The sequence below is a fragment of the Tubulanus polymorphus genome, chromosome 8 (assembly GCF_964204645.1).
Source record: "Tubulanus polymorphus chromosome 8, tnTubPoly1.2, whole genome shotgun sequence".
Taxonomy (NCBI): domain Eukaryota; kingdom Metazoa; phylum Nemertea; class Palaeonemertea; order Tubulaniformes; family Tubulanidae; genus Tubulanus; species Tubulanus polymorphus.
The window spans coordinates 13090580-13109000 of record NC_134032.1 but is presented as its reverse complement, the minus strand read 5'-3'; the positions used below and the strand labels follow the sequence as shown (position 1 = coordinate 13109000).

At 39.1% G+C, this 18421-nt stretch overlaps 2 protein-coding genes across 3 annotated transcripts; both read right to left on the bottom strand.

Annotated features, from left to right (window-relative positions):
* Positions 1 to 531: 531 nt before the first annotated feature.
* On the bottom strand, positions 532 to 4795 carry LOC141909837 (uncharacterized). Of its 2 annotated transcripts, none has more exons than XM_074800484.1 (4): positions 4567 to 4795; positions 2554 to 2698; positions 1944 to 2076; positions 532 to 1421 (listed from the first exon to the last, which is right to left on the bottom strand). In XM_074800484.1, exons 1-4 carry the CDS (start codon positions 4567 to 4569, stop codon positions 1259 to 1261), a joined length of 444 nt encoding a protein of 147 aa, XP_074656585.1. In that variant the 5' UTR covers positions 4570 to 4795; the 3' UTR covers positions 532 to 1258. The 2 variants fall into 2 exon arrangements, with proteins under 2 accessions (XP_074656585.1, XP_074656583.1); XM_074800482.1 differs by having other exon boundaries at positions 1944 to 2082; positions 4567 to 4788.
* A 1120-nt stretch (positions 4796 to 5915) lies between these two features.
* Positions 5916 to 18089, bottom strand: LOC141909774 (protein unc-45 homolog B-like). Its single transcript, XM_074800380.1, has 18 exons — positions 17929 to 18089; positions 17171 to 17369; positions 15791 to 15966; positions 15263 to 15352; positions 14840 to 15004; positions 13837 to 14050; positions 13244 to 13411; positions 12663 to 12831; positions 12216 to 12378; positions 11624 to 11758; positions 11252 to 11346; positions 10898 to 11039; positions 9796 to 9939; positions 9288 to 9587; positions 8847 to 8962; positions 8640 to 8757; positions 8133 to 8291; positions 5916 to 7434 (listed from the first exon to the last, which is right to left on the bottom strand). The coding sequence occupies exons 1-18, from the start codon at positions 17938 to 17940 to the stop codon at positions 7159 to 7161; spliced, it is 2841 nt and encodes a 946-aa protein (XP_074656481.1). The 5' UTR covers positions 17941 to 18089; the 3' UTR covers positions 5916 to 7158.
* Between the last annotated feature and the right edge of the window lie 332 nt (positions 18090 to 18421).

The following is an 18421-nucleotide window of genomic DNA, read 5'->3' as shown; positions in this document are numbered from 1 at the left end:
AAATTATAAAAATGGAATTTAAATTAGACGCCGCGTCATAACCATACTTCTTACTTGTGATTGATTAGGTCTTCACATCCGTCACGTCTGTTTTCACATGAGGTCGTTTCGAATTGAGGACACTTAGAATAGGTTACTATCAAGGAGTGATACAAGACATAATTTCAATATCGTCACTATTTCCATAATTTGCGATTGTCCAGGCTTGATCGCGGCATTTCAATCGAAAACGAAGTACGCGTATTAAACGAAGAAATGATACAGCGGCAAGCGAGTTTAAAAATGAAACATTAGGCTAAAAAAAATTGATACCTTGTTTCTCCGCTCTGCTGAGCTTAAATGTTGACCCGGCCGGCCGCCTATCTACCCTATAAATTACTTTTTTTAAAATCGTGATCAATTTTACCATAATAGACCCGGCCGCTATAGAAATGAACTGTTTATAAATTTCATCATATTTTACAAAAATGACCCGGCCGCTGCGGAGAAACAAGGTATCATTCTTGTTTAGCCTTAACGAATTAACGCACATTTTCTTTATCGTTTATATTGTATTTCTCAATATTCTAAACATATTCCCGGTGTATGTATACCCGCTTTATAAACAGCAGAATCAGCAGTAACAGTAGCAAATAGTTATCATTAACGACGTTCGTACATGGTTAAGCTCGTTAATTTATGTGTATTAGTACTGTAAGCCTTACTCATAATTTTACAATCAATTCGTTTGATATTCCTAATTCATCTATTGTATAAAGTATGTTTTTTACGAAAAAAATTACATCAGTGATAATTATAAATCATCATTAATTATGAATTGTTAATATTCCCAGTCAAAGTCTGTTACGACGCCATCGTCCTTTAGTGACTATCAATCCGTTTCCTGGACATCGCCATTTTCGATCGCCCAGCTTCGCCTCTGAGAAAAGAACGTAAGTAATCGTCAAGACACTAAAATGGCGATGTCTGGAGGCGCATTTAGCTAAAATTCAATGAATTCATACATGAGCGCCATAATCGTCAACGTGTTGATTTTTTCGTCCAGCGCGTTGGCGTTATAATAGACTTGAACCATTTAAATAATATTACAATATGGAATACCGGTTTACAGCGTACGCAGGCAATTAAGGTTGATATACATTCGCATAAACAGTTTGGGCAACTTTTTATGAACGAATCTTATGCAACCAACCCTGTGGCAAATATTGATTACAAATAGTATTCACATAATATACGCCGTTACACGAAGTCGATTTTCTTATTTAGCTTTCTCTACACGGTCCTGCACTTCTTCCGGTTCAAGGGCATCTTCGTCGTTGGCGTGAATTTCGATATTAAATGAGCTGACCGCCTTTTTCAAAGCATCTTTCGACGAAGAGTACAACATCTTCTCCTTAATTGAACAGTGGTTTTCGGGTATGCTGCAAATAAAGACACCGATGATAGTAGTAAATAATACCGAACACAAAAAACTCTAACCAATCATTCTATCAACGCAGAAATTAATCATATTGCACCATAAACATTGCGAACTTCGTCATTACAAAATGTATTATTCCAAACTTTGTCCAGACACGCGCTTGTGCGGGATTTCTTCATTTATCTGCAGTATACACGGATTATTATAGTGTTTATTCGACAACTAATGCGTACAAGACTTCACTTTTCGAACCGAAAATGAACTACACTTTACAAACATCGGATATTAGACATCTTATCAACACATTTTCTAAAATTAATCGTCCACACTTCACAGGTGTTCAGGACTTCACCCAAGACAATTTCAATAGAAAACGAACTACAATACCATGTATAAGACATTTTATCGGCACACTTTCGACACTTCGCCATAGTGAATGTCCGAAGGGGTGTGAGTTAAAGAGGGTTAAGTTATACTTGCATTTGACATAGACAGTGAAAGTCAATCGATCAGTTTTACTCACTAAGTAATGAAAATCATCTTCTCAACGATACGTCCTTCCTTTACTCTATTGGATTTGACGACCAGAGATGCGTAGAAGGGCGTTTTAAGGTTATCCGTCAGGTACTTGTGGAATTTGTCAAACGAAGTCTCATCTGTAACTATAGAATTGGGAAATGAAAGTTATCTATCTAGCAATCGTGCGCGCATTGCCAGACTTTGCCGCGTTCCCCTTCCCCTTAGACTGTCAACTATTGACGAAACAATAAATGCCATGTTTTAACCGTTATATGAAAACCCCAAACTAAGAAAGTAAAAACAGTCTTATATTAGGCCAAAAAAAATTGATACCTTGTTTCTCCGCTCTGCTGAGTTTAAATGTTAACCCGGCCGGCCGCCTATCTACCCTATACATTACTTTTTTTAAAATCGTGATCAATTTCACCATAACAGACCCGGCCGCTATAGAAATGAACTGTTTATAAATTTTTATCATATTTTACAAAAATGACCCGGCCGCTGCGGAGAAACAAGGTATCATTTTTGTTAAGCCTTATGTTTCCTCGCATGAGCTAACATTTCCGGTTCCTATTCTTTATTCCTTACGGACTTTCGAATAAAAATAAGCTTACGCAATTCTGATCTTGGAAATGAGTGATGCACGACGAATTCACCATCGACTATCTTGTAAATAGCGAAAGCCAGTTCTCCAGTCTGTGATTTTGTCTCTTCGTAGGTGGTTACACACTCCGGGTTTACTGCAACTCCAGATAAACTCTTCAAAGAAATAAAACCAAAATATTTCCGTTTAAATTACATACAGCCCGGTGATTTAATTTAGAATTACCATAAGACTCATTATTATTAGGCTAAACAAAAATGATACCTTGTTTCTCCGCAGCGGCCGGGTCATTTTTGTAAAATATGATAAAATTTATAAACAGTTCATTTCTATAGCGGCCGGGTCTGTTATGGTGAAATTGATCACGATTTAAAAAAAAGTAATGTATAGGGTAGATAGGCGGCCGGCCGGGTCAACATTTAAGCTCAGCAGAGCGGAGAAACAAGGTATCAATTTTTTTTGGCCTAAGTTCCCATATTCATATATGACTGGCAAGATTCGAAACCACTGGCAAATGATGTGCCATCGGTTCCATTATACTTCCTGGTTTTGTAAGCCATGATTAAATGCCATGTCGTTCTTTTTATTGTTCATGTTTAAGGCGAAAAAGTTGATACCTTGTTTATCGTTTCTGTTGACCCGGCCGGCCGCCTATCAACCCTGTAAGCCCTACATTACATTCTTTTTAAAATCATGATCAAGTTAACCACAACAGGCAGCTATAGAAATGAACTAATTAAAAATTTCATTGAGGTTATACTAAATGACCCGGTTGATCAGGAGAAACGTGTCACTTTTTGCCAAGTTATGCAGGTGTTGTGTGGCCTGAAAATAAGGCGACTCTGAATGATAAGAGAAAACATAGAACATAATTCTAGGTATTACCAGTCTTTGGACCACCCTTTCAGAAATTCAAATATAGGCTAAATCATCATCAGGTTTCCACATCACCAGACATTTTTAATTGAAAATCAACTTCAAACACCAGACATGAGTCATTTTAATCGGTACATTTTCAAAATGTGATCGTCGAGACTACAATGGTGTATGTCTGAAGGGGGATCCAGGTGTAGATTCATACTTGCAATTACTGGCTTATCAAATGAAACATTGCTTAATTTAACCATCAAATTTATTACAATATATATATATATATATATATATATAATTTTCATCATTTACACTGATAAGGTGACATATAAAAATAGATGTATAATAGCCCAGTCCTTTGACTCCATTAACTCAGGCCCGTGCCGAGTAGGGGTGGGGGTAGCGAACGAAACCCCCTAACATTTTCCAAGTGCCCTTCAAGAAATCAGGGGCAAAAAGTTGGGTCATGATCTTTCGAAATTTGGATGAAAAGTAATGATTTATTCAGATACCCATGGTGAAAAATGCCCTTATAGCTGCCTCTCGAAAAAGCTCGGCACAGGCCTGCATATACACACAAACCCGTTCATAAAATAATAGCATTCCAGTGAAAAGTTAATTCCATATAAGGACACAATACTCAACTATACGAAGCTTTTAGCCATGGAACCTTATTTCCGGGTACATAGGACATAAAATTCCAGTGAAAAGAATGTGCTGTTGTAGTTTTTTCATTAAATGCAGGCCTATTGTCGATGATTACAAAGTAAAAGTAAAAATATTACGGTTCGAAGGTATACGTAGTTAATTTTAATGGACATCAAGTACAAACTTACAGTATCTGCCGTCGGCAAATCTATTTGCCACATTTTACTAGAACAGCATACCCCAGAATTCAATAAATATATACATGTTTATATGCAAATATGTTGTACTAATACAAATACCAAATGTTCTACATTTCTGCAAATATATATTGGAATATACCGACATTCTTCATTAGGCCTACCTTATATGTCCCGTATACAGTTTGCTACACTGTAATGCCTACCGCATTATTCTAATTTCTTCACTGTCAAAGCAGCTAAAATCCTAGACACACACTCAAATTTACACATCAAATACATCGTTTTTACAATATAGTTTTACGTACCATTTTGAAAAGTGATAGTTGTCCACGGGAAACTGCTAAATATCCTAACCGAAGAACGAGCGGTGGGCGTATACGTCTGCTCAAATGGCTGTGTGTCGGTAAAGTGAACCTTGGCCTCTTGTCTCCGTATATGGTGGCTTCCTATCGTAGTGTTGAAAGCCTGTGTGTGCGTATGTGTGTGTGCGACCAAAGTATAGTATAATCAATCGTGATCGTCGGCTGAATTGTACCGGAATATTATATGCAGCTAACACAATGCAGCGACCGACTGGTGACCCACATGACTATAATCTATCACTATATAAGGGCATGAAAAAAAATCATGCGTCAGAATTTAGAAATTGGTTATTTCATTATTTGGGACGTCCCCTCCTTGGTGCGACGACCGTTTTAGTGTCACGCACATACCAGTGCCGTTGCTATTGGGGACCGAATCCAGTTTTAAAGAAGAGGTATCGGAAATTCCATTCGTTTTGGTGATAACAAAATTACAATTGAATTGAATTGCTCGATTATCATTTGCACAATAAAATTCCATTTGAATTGGTAACTGAACCATGCACCAGAAAAGCTGGAATCTCATGATTTCCTGAAACAACCTAGCGTAAATTTGAACTAGCACGTTGGCTATTGCTTTTTACGGCTAGATGATATAAGCTTTAGTCTCAATTCATTGTTATTAAGAAAGATGTTCCATATACATGAATATACAGGAAGAATTCTCAATTCGCTGTTTCAACAATTGATTCAATATTTTAGAGTGGCCCACCAGGTGGGCGCAAGGTTCAAATTTTGAAATGTTCTGCATCGGTTTCGCTTGACTGCATTCCAGGGGCGAACGATCTGGTGTCGTAGACAGGTGCCCGCCTAGAGATGCAGCTAGCTTCGATTCACTTCGTGGATGTCCGCGAGTTCAATGCTAACCTTTGATTTTAAAAACGATGATCTGTTTTCGTAATCCAATTGTTTTTACACTACCTACAACTCCGATACGACCGGAGCCCCTGTGGATATTCCACTTATCTGCTTATGTTTAGTACAACCTGTCCGTGGTGCTATATTTTCATCGGGTATATTCACACACAGTAACCTTGTGTTTGGTATCGACAAGCCCATCCGATTATAACTTACCACCAACGATTACAACTAACCATAGTCAGTGTACACATCTTCCAGTATTCAGGGGTTTTTAATTACCGATGAAGCGTCCGATCCGAGGCCGTGAATAGTCCAACTACCACACCACTATTAAAGGGCACAATATATTCATGTGATTTCAAAAATACGGGCTCGACTGTGAAGAATGTACAACTCAAGATTTATTTGTGATAAAATGATCATACACTGTATGCAGTATACGTACTTGTATTTATTTCAAAAGTCATAAGAAATCAGCAATGGACAAGGGGAAAACAAGGGTCGGGGATACAAAACTTTGCAAAAATAAGAACTAAACTACAAGGTACCGGCAGCGCAACTGCTATCAGTTGATAAATAATTAAGTTATAGGTGAACAAATGGGGCCATATTTATTACATAAATTAATATGTGTATGTACAAAATGTTTCTTTTCTTAATTAATAATAGCACCATTCTTTTCTTATAAAAGAAGCACCAACTATACGAACCACATGCCAACTAGCAAATCACATCTTTGGCCATGGTCTTCAATGACAGTAGAAATATAAATCTGCAGCGCCGATGGACCTCCATCTAGCATATACATTCAACCCCTGACTTACCGCCCACAGGTGATTTACAATTTTGATTACTTCTTACAATTTAGATTACTTCCAAGATTAAAGATACCGATTTTTGTTCCTTGAAAAACACCTGGCGTTTGGCGGAGATGGTGGTTTATCAGGGGGCGATATATTGAAGGTTGACTATTCTATGATTATTCATCCATCTAGACTTCACATATGATGTTCAGGACTTCATAGACATTTCTCATTTGAAAATGAATCACACAGACATAATACTTGATCAGCAAACTTTCAAAAACTGCAAGTCCAGGCATTATACAAAGTCGGTTAAACCAGACAGAAGCTCTAGATCAGATAAATAACCAAGAGGTTGGTGAAGACCACAAACTACTGTGTTCATGATTCCATCAGAGACATTTTCAATCGAAAAAAAAACAAACAAATAAAGAGGGCTGTTGGTTTCGAGGCTGTAAAGTGAACAGATCTAGCATGCAATGTCACTCAAATTTCAAATGCTTCACACAATGCTACAGGCGAAACTCTTGATAATCTGCCACTGTTAGGACCGCTGACTAGTCGGTCGATAACCGAGGACAGCGGATAACTGAACATCATTTTAATTGACAACTAAATTTTTGTAACCAGGGATAAAACATTTAGGTGAAAGCTTGAGGGTGGCAGGTAATCAAGAGGACCAAGTACAGTAGACTCTGCTTGAGTCCGATCTGAATGTTCAACTAGTCTGTTGAAATATTTTTGTGACACTGAAATACATAACATACAACAAGTCGGACACGTTTTTATGGTCCCAAAAAGTGCGGCTTGATTGCAGTATACTGTATTATTAATATCATTCTTTCTCTATCTATTCTCTGTCGTTGTTTCATCATTTCTCTTTCTCCACGGATTCCGCCGGAGCTATCAAACCCATATCCTGCGCGCACTTCAACGCCTCGGTCGCCGTGTCCCTGGCCTGTTTTTGATCGGGACGGTCCAGTTTTGACACGGCCATTAACACTTCCAACATGCTGCTTTCGACGAGTTTCTGCGCGCATTCCTTCGACGTGAGCATGATATTGCGCACGATGTAAACGCCGCGGTATTGAATACCGATTCGTTCATTCGCGCACAACAACGCCAGCACCTCCAACCAGCTTTTCACCTGAAATACATTCAAGGACAGACAGTTTATTTCTTAACCCTTTCAGTGCTGACTAATTAATACCCTATAGTGCTGGAGATAATTTGAAAATGTTCAATAATTCCACCCTAGTGTGTTGAATAACGGGAATACCACTGTAGTGAGTCTACACTGCAGAGTGGTGTATCGTTAGTTACTAGTATTTCACTATGTTAACTATCAATACACAGCAGTGCAGTGTACTAGCAAAATTTATCACTGATTTATACACTGCACTGCGGTGTCGATGCACTGAAAGGATTAATTCGTTACTTATTTTCTAAGTCTTATACGGAAGAACCAAATGATCTGAAAATTCAGATCATTTGGGACCAACAAGATTACGGTAATCCTGTTTATGAGAATCCACATGACTGTACTGAAGACCGGGCTTGCCTTGGAGTAATGGGTCATTATAACCATATTGGTTTAACCTCACGATTGACTGTAGTACGCAGCAAGTAGGATAGCTACCCAGCACCGATATCAAATACAACAGCATTGTTTCGGAGCAAAATCCGAGGCAATTGACCCAGGGGTAAAGTGAGTTTGCTGTAGACCGAACTAAATAATTTGACTGATTAAATCCCGATTAAACCAACCTGATTAAATAAACAGTTTGACGCAATAATTCATGAACACCTAATAAAATATAAATGCACATGTATATCATCATGTACCTTCATTATTCTATGGACAATTTCCTCTTCAGCAGCGGACAGAATAGCGAGAGCTCCACTAGCGGCGATTATCAGATCTTCATCATCCTCGTCGTCGGAACCACACATCAGTAGTAACATTTTTACGCGGTCATTTTCTCCGCAAAACAATTTCTGAACCTGCCAACAGAAGATACGACATGGACATCATTTTTCTAAATACCCTTTTCAGAGAAATTTAATAGTTTAAATTATCGGTAGTTCAGGCATCACGTGTGTTCGGGACTTCGGCCGGGACATTTTTTAATTGAAAATGAACTAAAAACACTAGACATTAGAGATTTGATCAGCACTCCAAACAACAATGGTAAAACGATTGTACATGTCTGTTGGGACTGGTTCTGCAGGTTAATACCAGTACAAGATCTATCAAAGAACCAGCTTCATCATCAGGTTAACCATAATTTTCTGGGAATCAGGTGTTGACTGGGATGATGAAAGTTGTATTAATACTGTCGCTGTACGTACATCTTTGTTAAGCACCATGTTACAGATACATTGAGTAGACGCCTTGCGTAACATTTCATGATCCTCAAACATATAATTCTCGATCTTCGACAGACCTTTCTCTTGGACGATTCGATTTCTGAAGAAAAAAAATATAAACCAGATTTCAGATGGTAGATAATTCCAACATAGAACGATCGGCGAATCAATGCGAAGACGCTGCCATACCTAACGCTGTCATTCATTGAAGAGAGATTCGTCAGCGCCATCAACGCTTCGAAGTTCTGTAAACCCGTCAAATCCGGATGTAACAAATAAATCATCGGTCGAACGACCTCCAAACTCTACAAGACAAGCAAAAATATTTGCATTTACATGTACCCGCATTTGTAATAGGAATATCATCACTTCATATAAGGAGTACTGGCACGGCTGCAGTGCCAAGCGAGGATTCAGTAAGGTAGGTGCCAGATCTTGTGGTAACAGAGAATACCATTTTTAAGGCATGTTAGGATCCATTGACTGTGCAGTGAACATCAACTACTGTGTCGATAGGATATAGCACTTGAAGCAAGTGAGGATACACCAGGTTCCCTAGTGTGCAGTTGGACATCAACAAAATGTGGCATTGTGACAGTATTCAAAACATATTGTTTAACTCTTCCTTACCCTTTGTCCGGGGAAAGCTATTTTCGGGTCCAGTGTGATTGCTATTTTTGCGAGAGCTTGCGACGCGAGAACGCGTCCCATGTCCGTTCCTTTCAGCGCTAGAGATAGAAGCACTTTAGCGGCTCCTTGCTGAACGCACACCCCACGGTGTTCCTGCTCGGTTACTATCGCTAGGAACACTCTCGCAATAAGTTCTTTAGTGTTATCACTTTCGGTGCCAGACGCAAGCGCCACCAAACTGCTACTAACTCCGGCCGACACCAATTTCTTAATCCGTTCTTTGATGAATTCTTCTTTGTCCTTTTCAACAAATTAGGAAACAATTAATGTACATATAGAACATAGTTTTGAATTAAGGGACTGAAAATCAATTAAATGACGAGGCGAATCCAGAAAGACCAGTCTTAAGATTTCAAGGTTTAAGGAGTCACGACTGTGCAACTATGCTCTGTATCATTCAACTGTCATCTTATCTAAATTATAGTTTCTCGAAAAATAATAATCGTACCTTTTCATGTTCTTCGGGTACGTGATGCTTAGCAAACTTTGCCAACTCCAACATTTCCGGCATAATGTCCTTCTTGTCGTAGCTGTTGGTCAGATTGACGAAAATCTGCGTGGCTGGATACTGAACCTGTTTGTTGTTGTGAATCTGGAATATTTGATAGAGAAAAGTTACTTATGGGAAACGTGAGACATAACATTCTAAACACGTTCGTTTCTTCACAGCCTTTGTTATTACAAGTTTATCTCGTAGTTGGCAATAGAGCTGCATTGAAAATGAAGCAGATTTTGTTCAAATTACCAGCACATCAGGAACTGTGTCATTCCCGTGCGCCAGGAGTGCAAATATCAAACACAGTGAATAAGAAGGATCAGCTACAACATATAGTGGCAATGATGGCAGAACAGGCACTATGAGATAAGTCGTTCCAGCAATGATGGCGGATGAAGTACTTTGAGATATGGTAACTTGTTCCGACAATAATGGCAAATGATATACTATGAGATAAATTGTTCCAGCAATGATGGCAGATGAAGTACTATGAGATAAATTGTTCCAGTAATGATGGCAAATGAAGTTCCGACAATTTCTGTCAAAATATCCGGTCCCCTATTATGGAATACTCTATCTGAATCAATTCAAACTATTCAAAGCGAACCTGCCTTTAGGCGTACCTACATTAAATCATTATTCAACACTTTGTAAATTTTCATTCTATACAAACCTATGTTAATGTGTAATATGTGAAACTTTTTTTTTTCTTTTCGCCTGTTAATTACTTGTGTGCATGATGTGTGAGTGTGATGAATGTGGTGTGGATGCTTCTGGGTGATACGGCTTAGATAGACTGTTTCAGTCTCTCCGTGTAGCCCCATTATCCTGTTACATTAACCTTCGTCTAATCATACTTATTATATCGTTCAATAATGTAACATCGTAATGAAAATAAATTTCAATTTCAAAAGATGAAGTACTATGAGATAACTTGTTCCAGCAATGATGGCAGATGAAGTACTATGATATCTTGTAGTTGGCATCACAATGTTAAACATGGTGTTTCAAGGCAGTTTGCTTGCTAAAATTCTAATTGAAGAAAACGTCTCACCTTAGACAAGTCTATTATGGATTCTACCGCTGTGGTGTCATTAACTACTTCCTCCTTGATGTCGGCGTCCAACGTCAAATACGCGAGACCTTCAGTTGCCCAACGACGCAAATCGACATCCTTCGCCGGATTTTTCAAAAACCTGAATCGACAAGAAGAGAATCAGTACCGGTCACAAAAACAGTGCAGCACTGGACGACTTTACAATCAATAATCACAGCCAAGATGATAATACAGTAGACTCCACTCATCGCTGGTTTTGTAGACCTTGTAACTCGCCAGTAACTGAGGACTTAGGTCAACATTTCAGAAGTATTTCAGATTTCAATCCTAATGACATTTTGAACTACTTACTTGATACAAGCTTTGGCTAATGTCAATGTCGATCCTTCGGCGAGAGACTTCGAACTGGCATCAGTTCCTCCGAGCGATCCCAACTTGCACATACCCTGCATAGAAAATGAAGAATAGAAGTAAAAAAAAAATCTTCAAAGCCCGAAACGACCGGCTTGAATACACAGTTTACAGTACCAGGGCAGACCTTTAAAGGAGCAGAGAAATGAGAAGTGCGTACTGTTAAAATGGGCAAGTATTCACGGCCAGCGGGCTATCGCTCTTTTGAAAGGCCACAGAAAAATTGCGACAGGAGCACATGCTCCTTGAGCTCCCCCAAGTGAATCTGGCCGCGAGCACCTGCCTTATTGTTTACCAGAACTTCGTACTTACCACAAGAGCTCGAACTTTGATCGATTCATTTTTGGAGTTGTAAAGAGCTTTCAGAATTGGAACCGCCTGTGCGACAATACCGCTGCATTTGTCCTTCTTAGAAGAGGCTTGAATTAACGCTTCAACGGCAATTCGCTACAAAACACAAGAGAATAATACGACCATTTATTACAACACTGTTGATGCACTCTATGGATCATTCTATGGACCCAGTTCCACAGTTCATACAAACTATGACATGAGCGATGTCTTTCTCAACACTTTTCGTTTGATTAGAAACATGGTTTCAGGCTATGATTAATTTTGAAGGCAATCGAACTATCAATGATGCGGCATCACTTTCTTAACGCAACTGAAAAATGCGCTTTAATCGTCTATGCAGAAAATTCAAATCTTTACGAATTGTGACCGAGTGACAACTATCAAACATACTTTACTTAAAACATAGCTCGATCGTGAGAGATGCCTCTGACAATACAGGGTCCCTATACAAATCGGTCATTCCTCGATGTAAAGGATTTTAAGGCGAATTTCAAATTATGGCAAAGGTAAGTAATATATTGCATTTTCCCCCGCGTGGTGTGTATCATACCTGGTGTAAGATTTCGTTCGAATTCGCCATCGCTAACATGATCTCCACGATGCCTTCCTTCGCGAGCACCGACTGACCGATTTCATACGGTCCTTCCAACAACGTCGTCACGGCGACGATCGCTTCGTATTTCGAATCCATTATCTCGTCGCCCAATCGATCTCTGAAAATACAATTAACGGAGTTTTAAAGGAGGAAATTTCAAATTCAAAATCATGAGGAAGCGTCTGCATCACTTTCAAATTCCAATTACTGTAGACTCCTACACTGTTTATCTCCGTAAACCAGTAATTCAGTCGTTTATAAGCAAATTTACCAGTAATCATCTATTCAATTGAGTTGAGACGTATAGTTTGTCAAAACATGTTATGAATCAATGGAACCATCCCCTTCTCACAATCGACATGGTAAAAAGTCGCCCCCAAGTAAACTATATACGGTACTCACGATAAGAATTCGTTACAGGCGTCGCGAAACATATCGCGCTCTCTGTCCGACATCGTGTCCTCGTAGATTTTATGCAGCGCGACCGCCGTATGTCGCCTCGTATCGGGCGTGACCGTTAGAGCTTTCAACTCGGGTATCGTACCGGCGACCTCCATCAGCTTCTCGATTCCTACAACGCGAGAAAAATAGCTGAAATTGGTACGTGACAATTGGACATTCTCACTAGCAGAGCGCCAAAACCAAGCCAATTGGAACACTTTCATAATGTTCCTGTGAACTCAAATGTTCTTCTGAGCCTACACGTGTGAAAACCATTGATTAATTTGTACACGTCTTTGCTAAGATTCATTTTGAAGACAATTGAACTAATGATATTTAGTAACTTCTTTGATCTACCAATTCCGTTTGAAGAATATATTCACATGGATACAAACTGTGACCGAGTGACGACTATCTATAGTTTCACATAAAACATGGTTGTTACAAATGCTACTGACAATAGATGGATTGGTCCGACAACAATTGGTGTACCAACGACTTAATTAAATTATGATGAAGTGATAATTCATTCAGCTCCATACCTTTATTTTCGAGGAGTTTTCGAGTCCAGCCGAGGTCAGTGTTTCGACTGACATTCTTGATGATCAGCTCCAGTGCGGCATCGCGGCCGTACGCCGATACTTTGTTGCTCGGCAACATTTTCAGCAACGCCAGAAATATATCGTCGATGATCGCCTGGTTATCATCGGCTGAAAACAAAAAAACATTTCGCTGATTAAGGAAATATGTTTTATTCTAGAATCTATAATTACGTCTTAGAATCATGTACAGTAATTTCCCTCTCCAACCAGGCTGCGCTATGGGAGGTGTTCATTCTGGCAATTGTTCATTTTAGGGAAGTACTCATTCCGGGAAGTGTTCACCGTGGGGAGATGTTCATTAAGGGGGGTGTTTGTTGTGGAGTGTTAATTTAGGGAGATGTTCATCGTGGACAGGTGTTCGTGTGTTCATTAAGGAGGGGTGTTTGTTGTGGAGTGTTAATTTAGGGAGGTGTTCATTGTGGACAGGTGTTCGTGCGTTCATTAAGGGGGGTGTTTGTTGTGGAGTGTTCATTAAGGGAAGTGTTCATCATGGACAGGTGTTCGCGTGTTCATTAAGGGATGTTTTACTGTACCTATTTTAAGGGCAGGAAACGGAGCTCGTCTGTTCGAATCTTTGCGTTTCTCTTCGTTATATTTCTCGCGGTCGGTGTTATATTTCTCGAAGCCGCTTACCGCGTACATGATATTCTGCATCAGATGAGCCGTCGCCGTGGTGATGTCCTCGTTGTTGCCGGCCATTATCGAGAATAGTTTCGGGAACGTGACCACTTTGATGATATTCAACGCCTGAAGAATCATTTTAAAGAAACTTTTATTCAAGATCTTTAGCATCATCCTTCGTTTCGAGCAAAACGAACGATTTATGTATTCGGGAATAGTATCTATAATCAAGAATGGATATTCGCAAAGCGGAATACATTCACTGAAAACCTGCCTAAGATTATCATTATCTGAGTTCCTTATAACAAGTTTATGATGTAATTATTATCATTGTCATTATCATTAACTGTTTTAGGGCATCGGCCTCTTCTATGATTTCAGCCACTAGGCTTGTCGATATCCTCTCTGTGCATAGATTTTCATTATTATGTTTAAATTAATTGTATGTAATTTATTATGCTTAGATAAATAAAGATTATCATTATCATGAACACGATTTCGAGGACTATTTACGCAGGGCCAATATTTGATCCTCTTCCCACGGATGTGTGCATGTATACATAATGATTGGCCCAATATAAATACTAACATATTATTGAAACACGTACTCATGATTCTGTGCGTAAACACAGTCCCTACAGATCGGACATTCCTGGATATACGGAGAAAATTTCAAATTTCAAGGAAGCGTCTGCATCACTATCATATCTCAATAACTGTAGACTTATATATCAGTACTTTTTAAGTTAAGTTAACCATTAATTCAGTGGTTTCAAAGTAAATTTTTATCCGTAACACTAGGCCTGCCTAAATTTGGTTTCAAATTCGCCTAATTGGGTAAAGAAGAAATCCTGTTGTTAAGGAATCACGAAGTTGCACCGACTCTGAGAAAATTCAAATCATTTTCAAACTTACTCTGTCCAGATCTTTAGCCAAACACGCCAGCGTACGAATCGCCGATACCAGTAACTCAGCTTCCTTTTCTAACAGTAGAGGACACAATTTGAGAACGCCGCCTTCTCTGTAAATTTGCTGCGCGCCTGATTCTTCTCGCGCGAGGACGATCAAATTATTCGCAGCCTGAAGAAAAACAGAAGGTAAAGGTTCATTTTTCACAGGCTCAATTTTAGATTTTGCCAAGACTTCACATGCGTTCAGAACTTCACCATTTTTAATTGAAAATGAACTACAAACACCAGCCATTAGACATTTTATGAGCGCACTCTCATAAACTGATCGTACACACTTCACATGTGTTCAGAACTCAACCTGAGCCATTTTTGATTGAAAATCAACTACAAACACCAAACATTAGAGTACTCCGGTGAGCAAACTTACCGTGATTCTCTTTGCTAATTCTACATCGGCATTGAGTAGAACGTCGAACATTTGCGTGACCTTGCTGTCCGTACTGGTATGCTTTTTAATCTGAAAATGAATTGCATTTAGATCATAACTAGAAATAAAGCACACCCAAAAAAGTAGCATTTCGTTTTGTGAATTGCGCACATGATAGAAATGGTAACTGCAGAGCTCATCATTACCGGTATTTGTCAAGCCATAACAATAACCTGTCCTGAGGACAAATCATATAGGTTGATGTCATTTATGGATTATGACATGTTAATTGCCTTGAAGTGATGCTTGCGTGGCTTTTGATTATTTTGATTAATACTTGGTATCACAATTTCGAATGCTGTGATAAAATTTCAGATGACTTTTATGTCAAAAAGTAGTACTTTTCACCGTCACTTATTGAAATTTTCGTGAAGGTAAGCACAATTCAAACTCATTCCGATTAAGCTAGCAGCACTAGGTAGGACAAGCTACAGACCATGGATACGATTTCAAGCGGATTGAACATACTTTTTCCTGTAGAATCGGAGCTAGCCGACGCAATATCGGCTGAACGGCCGCGTTTTTAGGCTCCACGTTCAACAGATGCATCGCGTCTTTGTACGCTTCGTTGAATTTGTCGAGTTTCTCGTACGCCTGACATCGACGGAACAACGCCTTCGGGTCGTGAGGAGAGATTTCCAGCGCTGTAAATGAAACGAACACAGTTCCTATAATATTGCAGGCTGAACAGTAGAAATATACAGGACCCAGTTCCACAGATGTGAGATAGAGTTAACTCTGAGTTAAAGTTAGTTCATTTTCAGTGAGTCAACTCAGAGTTGAATATTAACTCAGAACTGTGGAAATGGACCCAGAAGGCACCACAGACCGTATTCTAGAGGGGTTGCCTCCCCTTACATTTCGACATCCACTCCTTATAGGATATCTTCTGCCCACCAGAGAGTGGATATCAAGATTCAATCAATGTTGCTTATTATTTAGAAACAGGGTCCAGTTCCACAGTTAAGATTTGACTCGTGAGTTCACTCATTGAAAATGAACAAACTTTAACTCGGAGTTAACTCCAACTCACAACTGTGGAACTGGGCCCAGATGATTACTATGCCAAAATTAAGCTTCAATTTTTATGTTCTTTTTCAGGGCTCGAAAGCCTTGCTTCTTCAGCAGCTACGCTGTCACACAAGAATGTAGCCGCTTTTAAATTCAAGCAAATGGCGAACAGTTTCGCTGATTTTAAATTTTAACTCATCAAGTCATTTTAATGCTGTCATTATTTCAGTTTATCGATTATCAGTTGAATCAATTAAAGAGTTTCTTTTACCAATCTAAGCTAATAATTGACTATCGACAATAGGGTACCGGCACACACCAGCTAACATAGGATCGTGCTTATTAGTTCCCTTTCAATAAAATTTGATTTAGAGGCTGACAAAACCGCAAATTATCAATAACGAGTCATTGGATAGGATATAAGATTCACTTTCACACAGTGTATGGTATAGACTTCACTGAAAAATAGATCTCCCACTGAGAAAAGCCAATCAAAATATAATAATAATATGTGTCTTATATAGCGCTAAATCCAGCCAGGCTGCTCAGAGCGCTTTACATTTTTCAGTATTATTACCCCGGCCAATTTTATACTCTAACATGTATCAGTCATCTCTCCCTGGGGAGAAGTAACACAGAGCTGCAAACAAACGCTCAGGAGTCATCTATCAGGCCAGGTACCCATTGTAATTGCAATGCAGAAGAAATCGAAGAGCGTTAACCCAGTGCCACTATAGCGCCACCTGGAGGATCATCCTAGAATCCTCACTCACCACAGAAGCGTTGCCGGTACCCTAGCATTTGCCTCATCGTAGTATTATCAGTATGTGCACAAACCTGATGTTGCTGCATTGCTAGCGTCGACGTAGTTCTCTAACTTCAAATGGCAAGCCGATAGATTCTTGTACAAATTCACGCGACCGGTATCTTTCTGATCGGCCTTCAAAGCGTCGGTGTAGCACGCGATCGCTTCTTTGAAACTTCCGGCTTTAAACAGACCGTTTCCCTTCTCTTTAAGCGCGTCCGCATCCATTACCTTTCAAAGAAAAATAACATGATCACGATTAACCTTGGAAATGTGCGTTCGCCCCTTTCTTTTCCCTCAAGGGAAGGGTCTACACCATTGATGATCTTTCACTTGTAAATATCATAATAAGCTTACATGGAATCTGTCAGTCACACAGGGGCTAGTATATGAAATTTGGGGGTGAACTGAAATATATTACCGTAAATTTTTTTTAATTTTTATATATAGTACCATGGATATTGTACTTATCTAAGGACAGAAAACAGGTCTACTCGGCAAAATTGAGGCCTCTTAGTAGAGGCCTGCCATTGATGAAGTATAAGAGAATATTTTGGCTACTTACTAGTATTATAGTTTCTTTTGGACAGTTGGAGCAATCTATTGAATGATCACTCAACACTATTATAACTTAAGTCTAAGATTAGACAGGGCACATGTAAACGTGTTAGAATCAAAAATCTCTAAATTTCACTTTTAGCCTTAGGCCTAAAAATTCAAAAAAGAGAAACAGAAAGGGCCTAAAACCCAAAAGGTCAATACTAAAGACAGTAAATTGAATAATACTTACCACTTCTTTCATTTTACTTTGTCAAACTTCCTTTAACTTTACTTTCCGGTTTGGAAGTTGAGAAGGAAGCAGAACATTCGAGTAAGAACACGAAGAACAAGAAAAAGATGAAGACGCTACCTACTACATCATATCCTTACCATTTATGGTATGGCGGCGGTGTTAGTCTACCGGCAAACTTATCGCCGTTTACTCGAGTATTCGACTTCTGGGCCTACTAAAAACCGACCGGAACCGACCAATAAAAAGATATGAACCGGAGCCGACCAGCAGACTGGTTCATAGGATTATTTACCTACCAGTTATCAAAAAGTGACCAAATATACTCAAAAACGTTTGTTATGTTGTTATATCCTATGGTATTAACATTTACTTCAATGATAAGTTAGTTCACATCTTCTTCCATGATTCCCTGAAGGTAGCAGCACTTGACGAGCACAAGGCCATTCATACTATGGCATGCGAGTATTTCAATTCACGCTTTTTTCCAACT

Bases quoted from the DNA above. Each gene is read 5' to 3' on its own strand.
- LOC141909837 (XM_074800482.1), bottom strand. The intron at 2,083-2,553 runs GTAAGCTTATTT...CCAATTCTATAG, and splicing joins ATTTCCAAGATCAGAATTGC to TTACAGATGAGACTTCGTTT. The intron at 1,422-1,943 runs GTGAGTAAAACT...CTTTATTTGCAG, and splicing joins AAGATGATTTTCATTACTTA to CATACCCGAAAACCACTGTT.
- LOC141909774 (XM_074800380.1), bottom strand. The intron at 11,759-12,215 runs GTATGATACACA...TGTGTTTTGTAG, and splicing joins CGAACGAAATCTTACACCAG to CGAATTGCCGTTGAAGCGTT. The intron at 11,040-11,251 runs GTAAGTAGTTCA...TTGTCGATTCAG, and splicing joins TTAGCCAAAGCTTGTATCAA to GTTTTTGAAAAATCCGGCGA.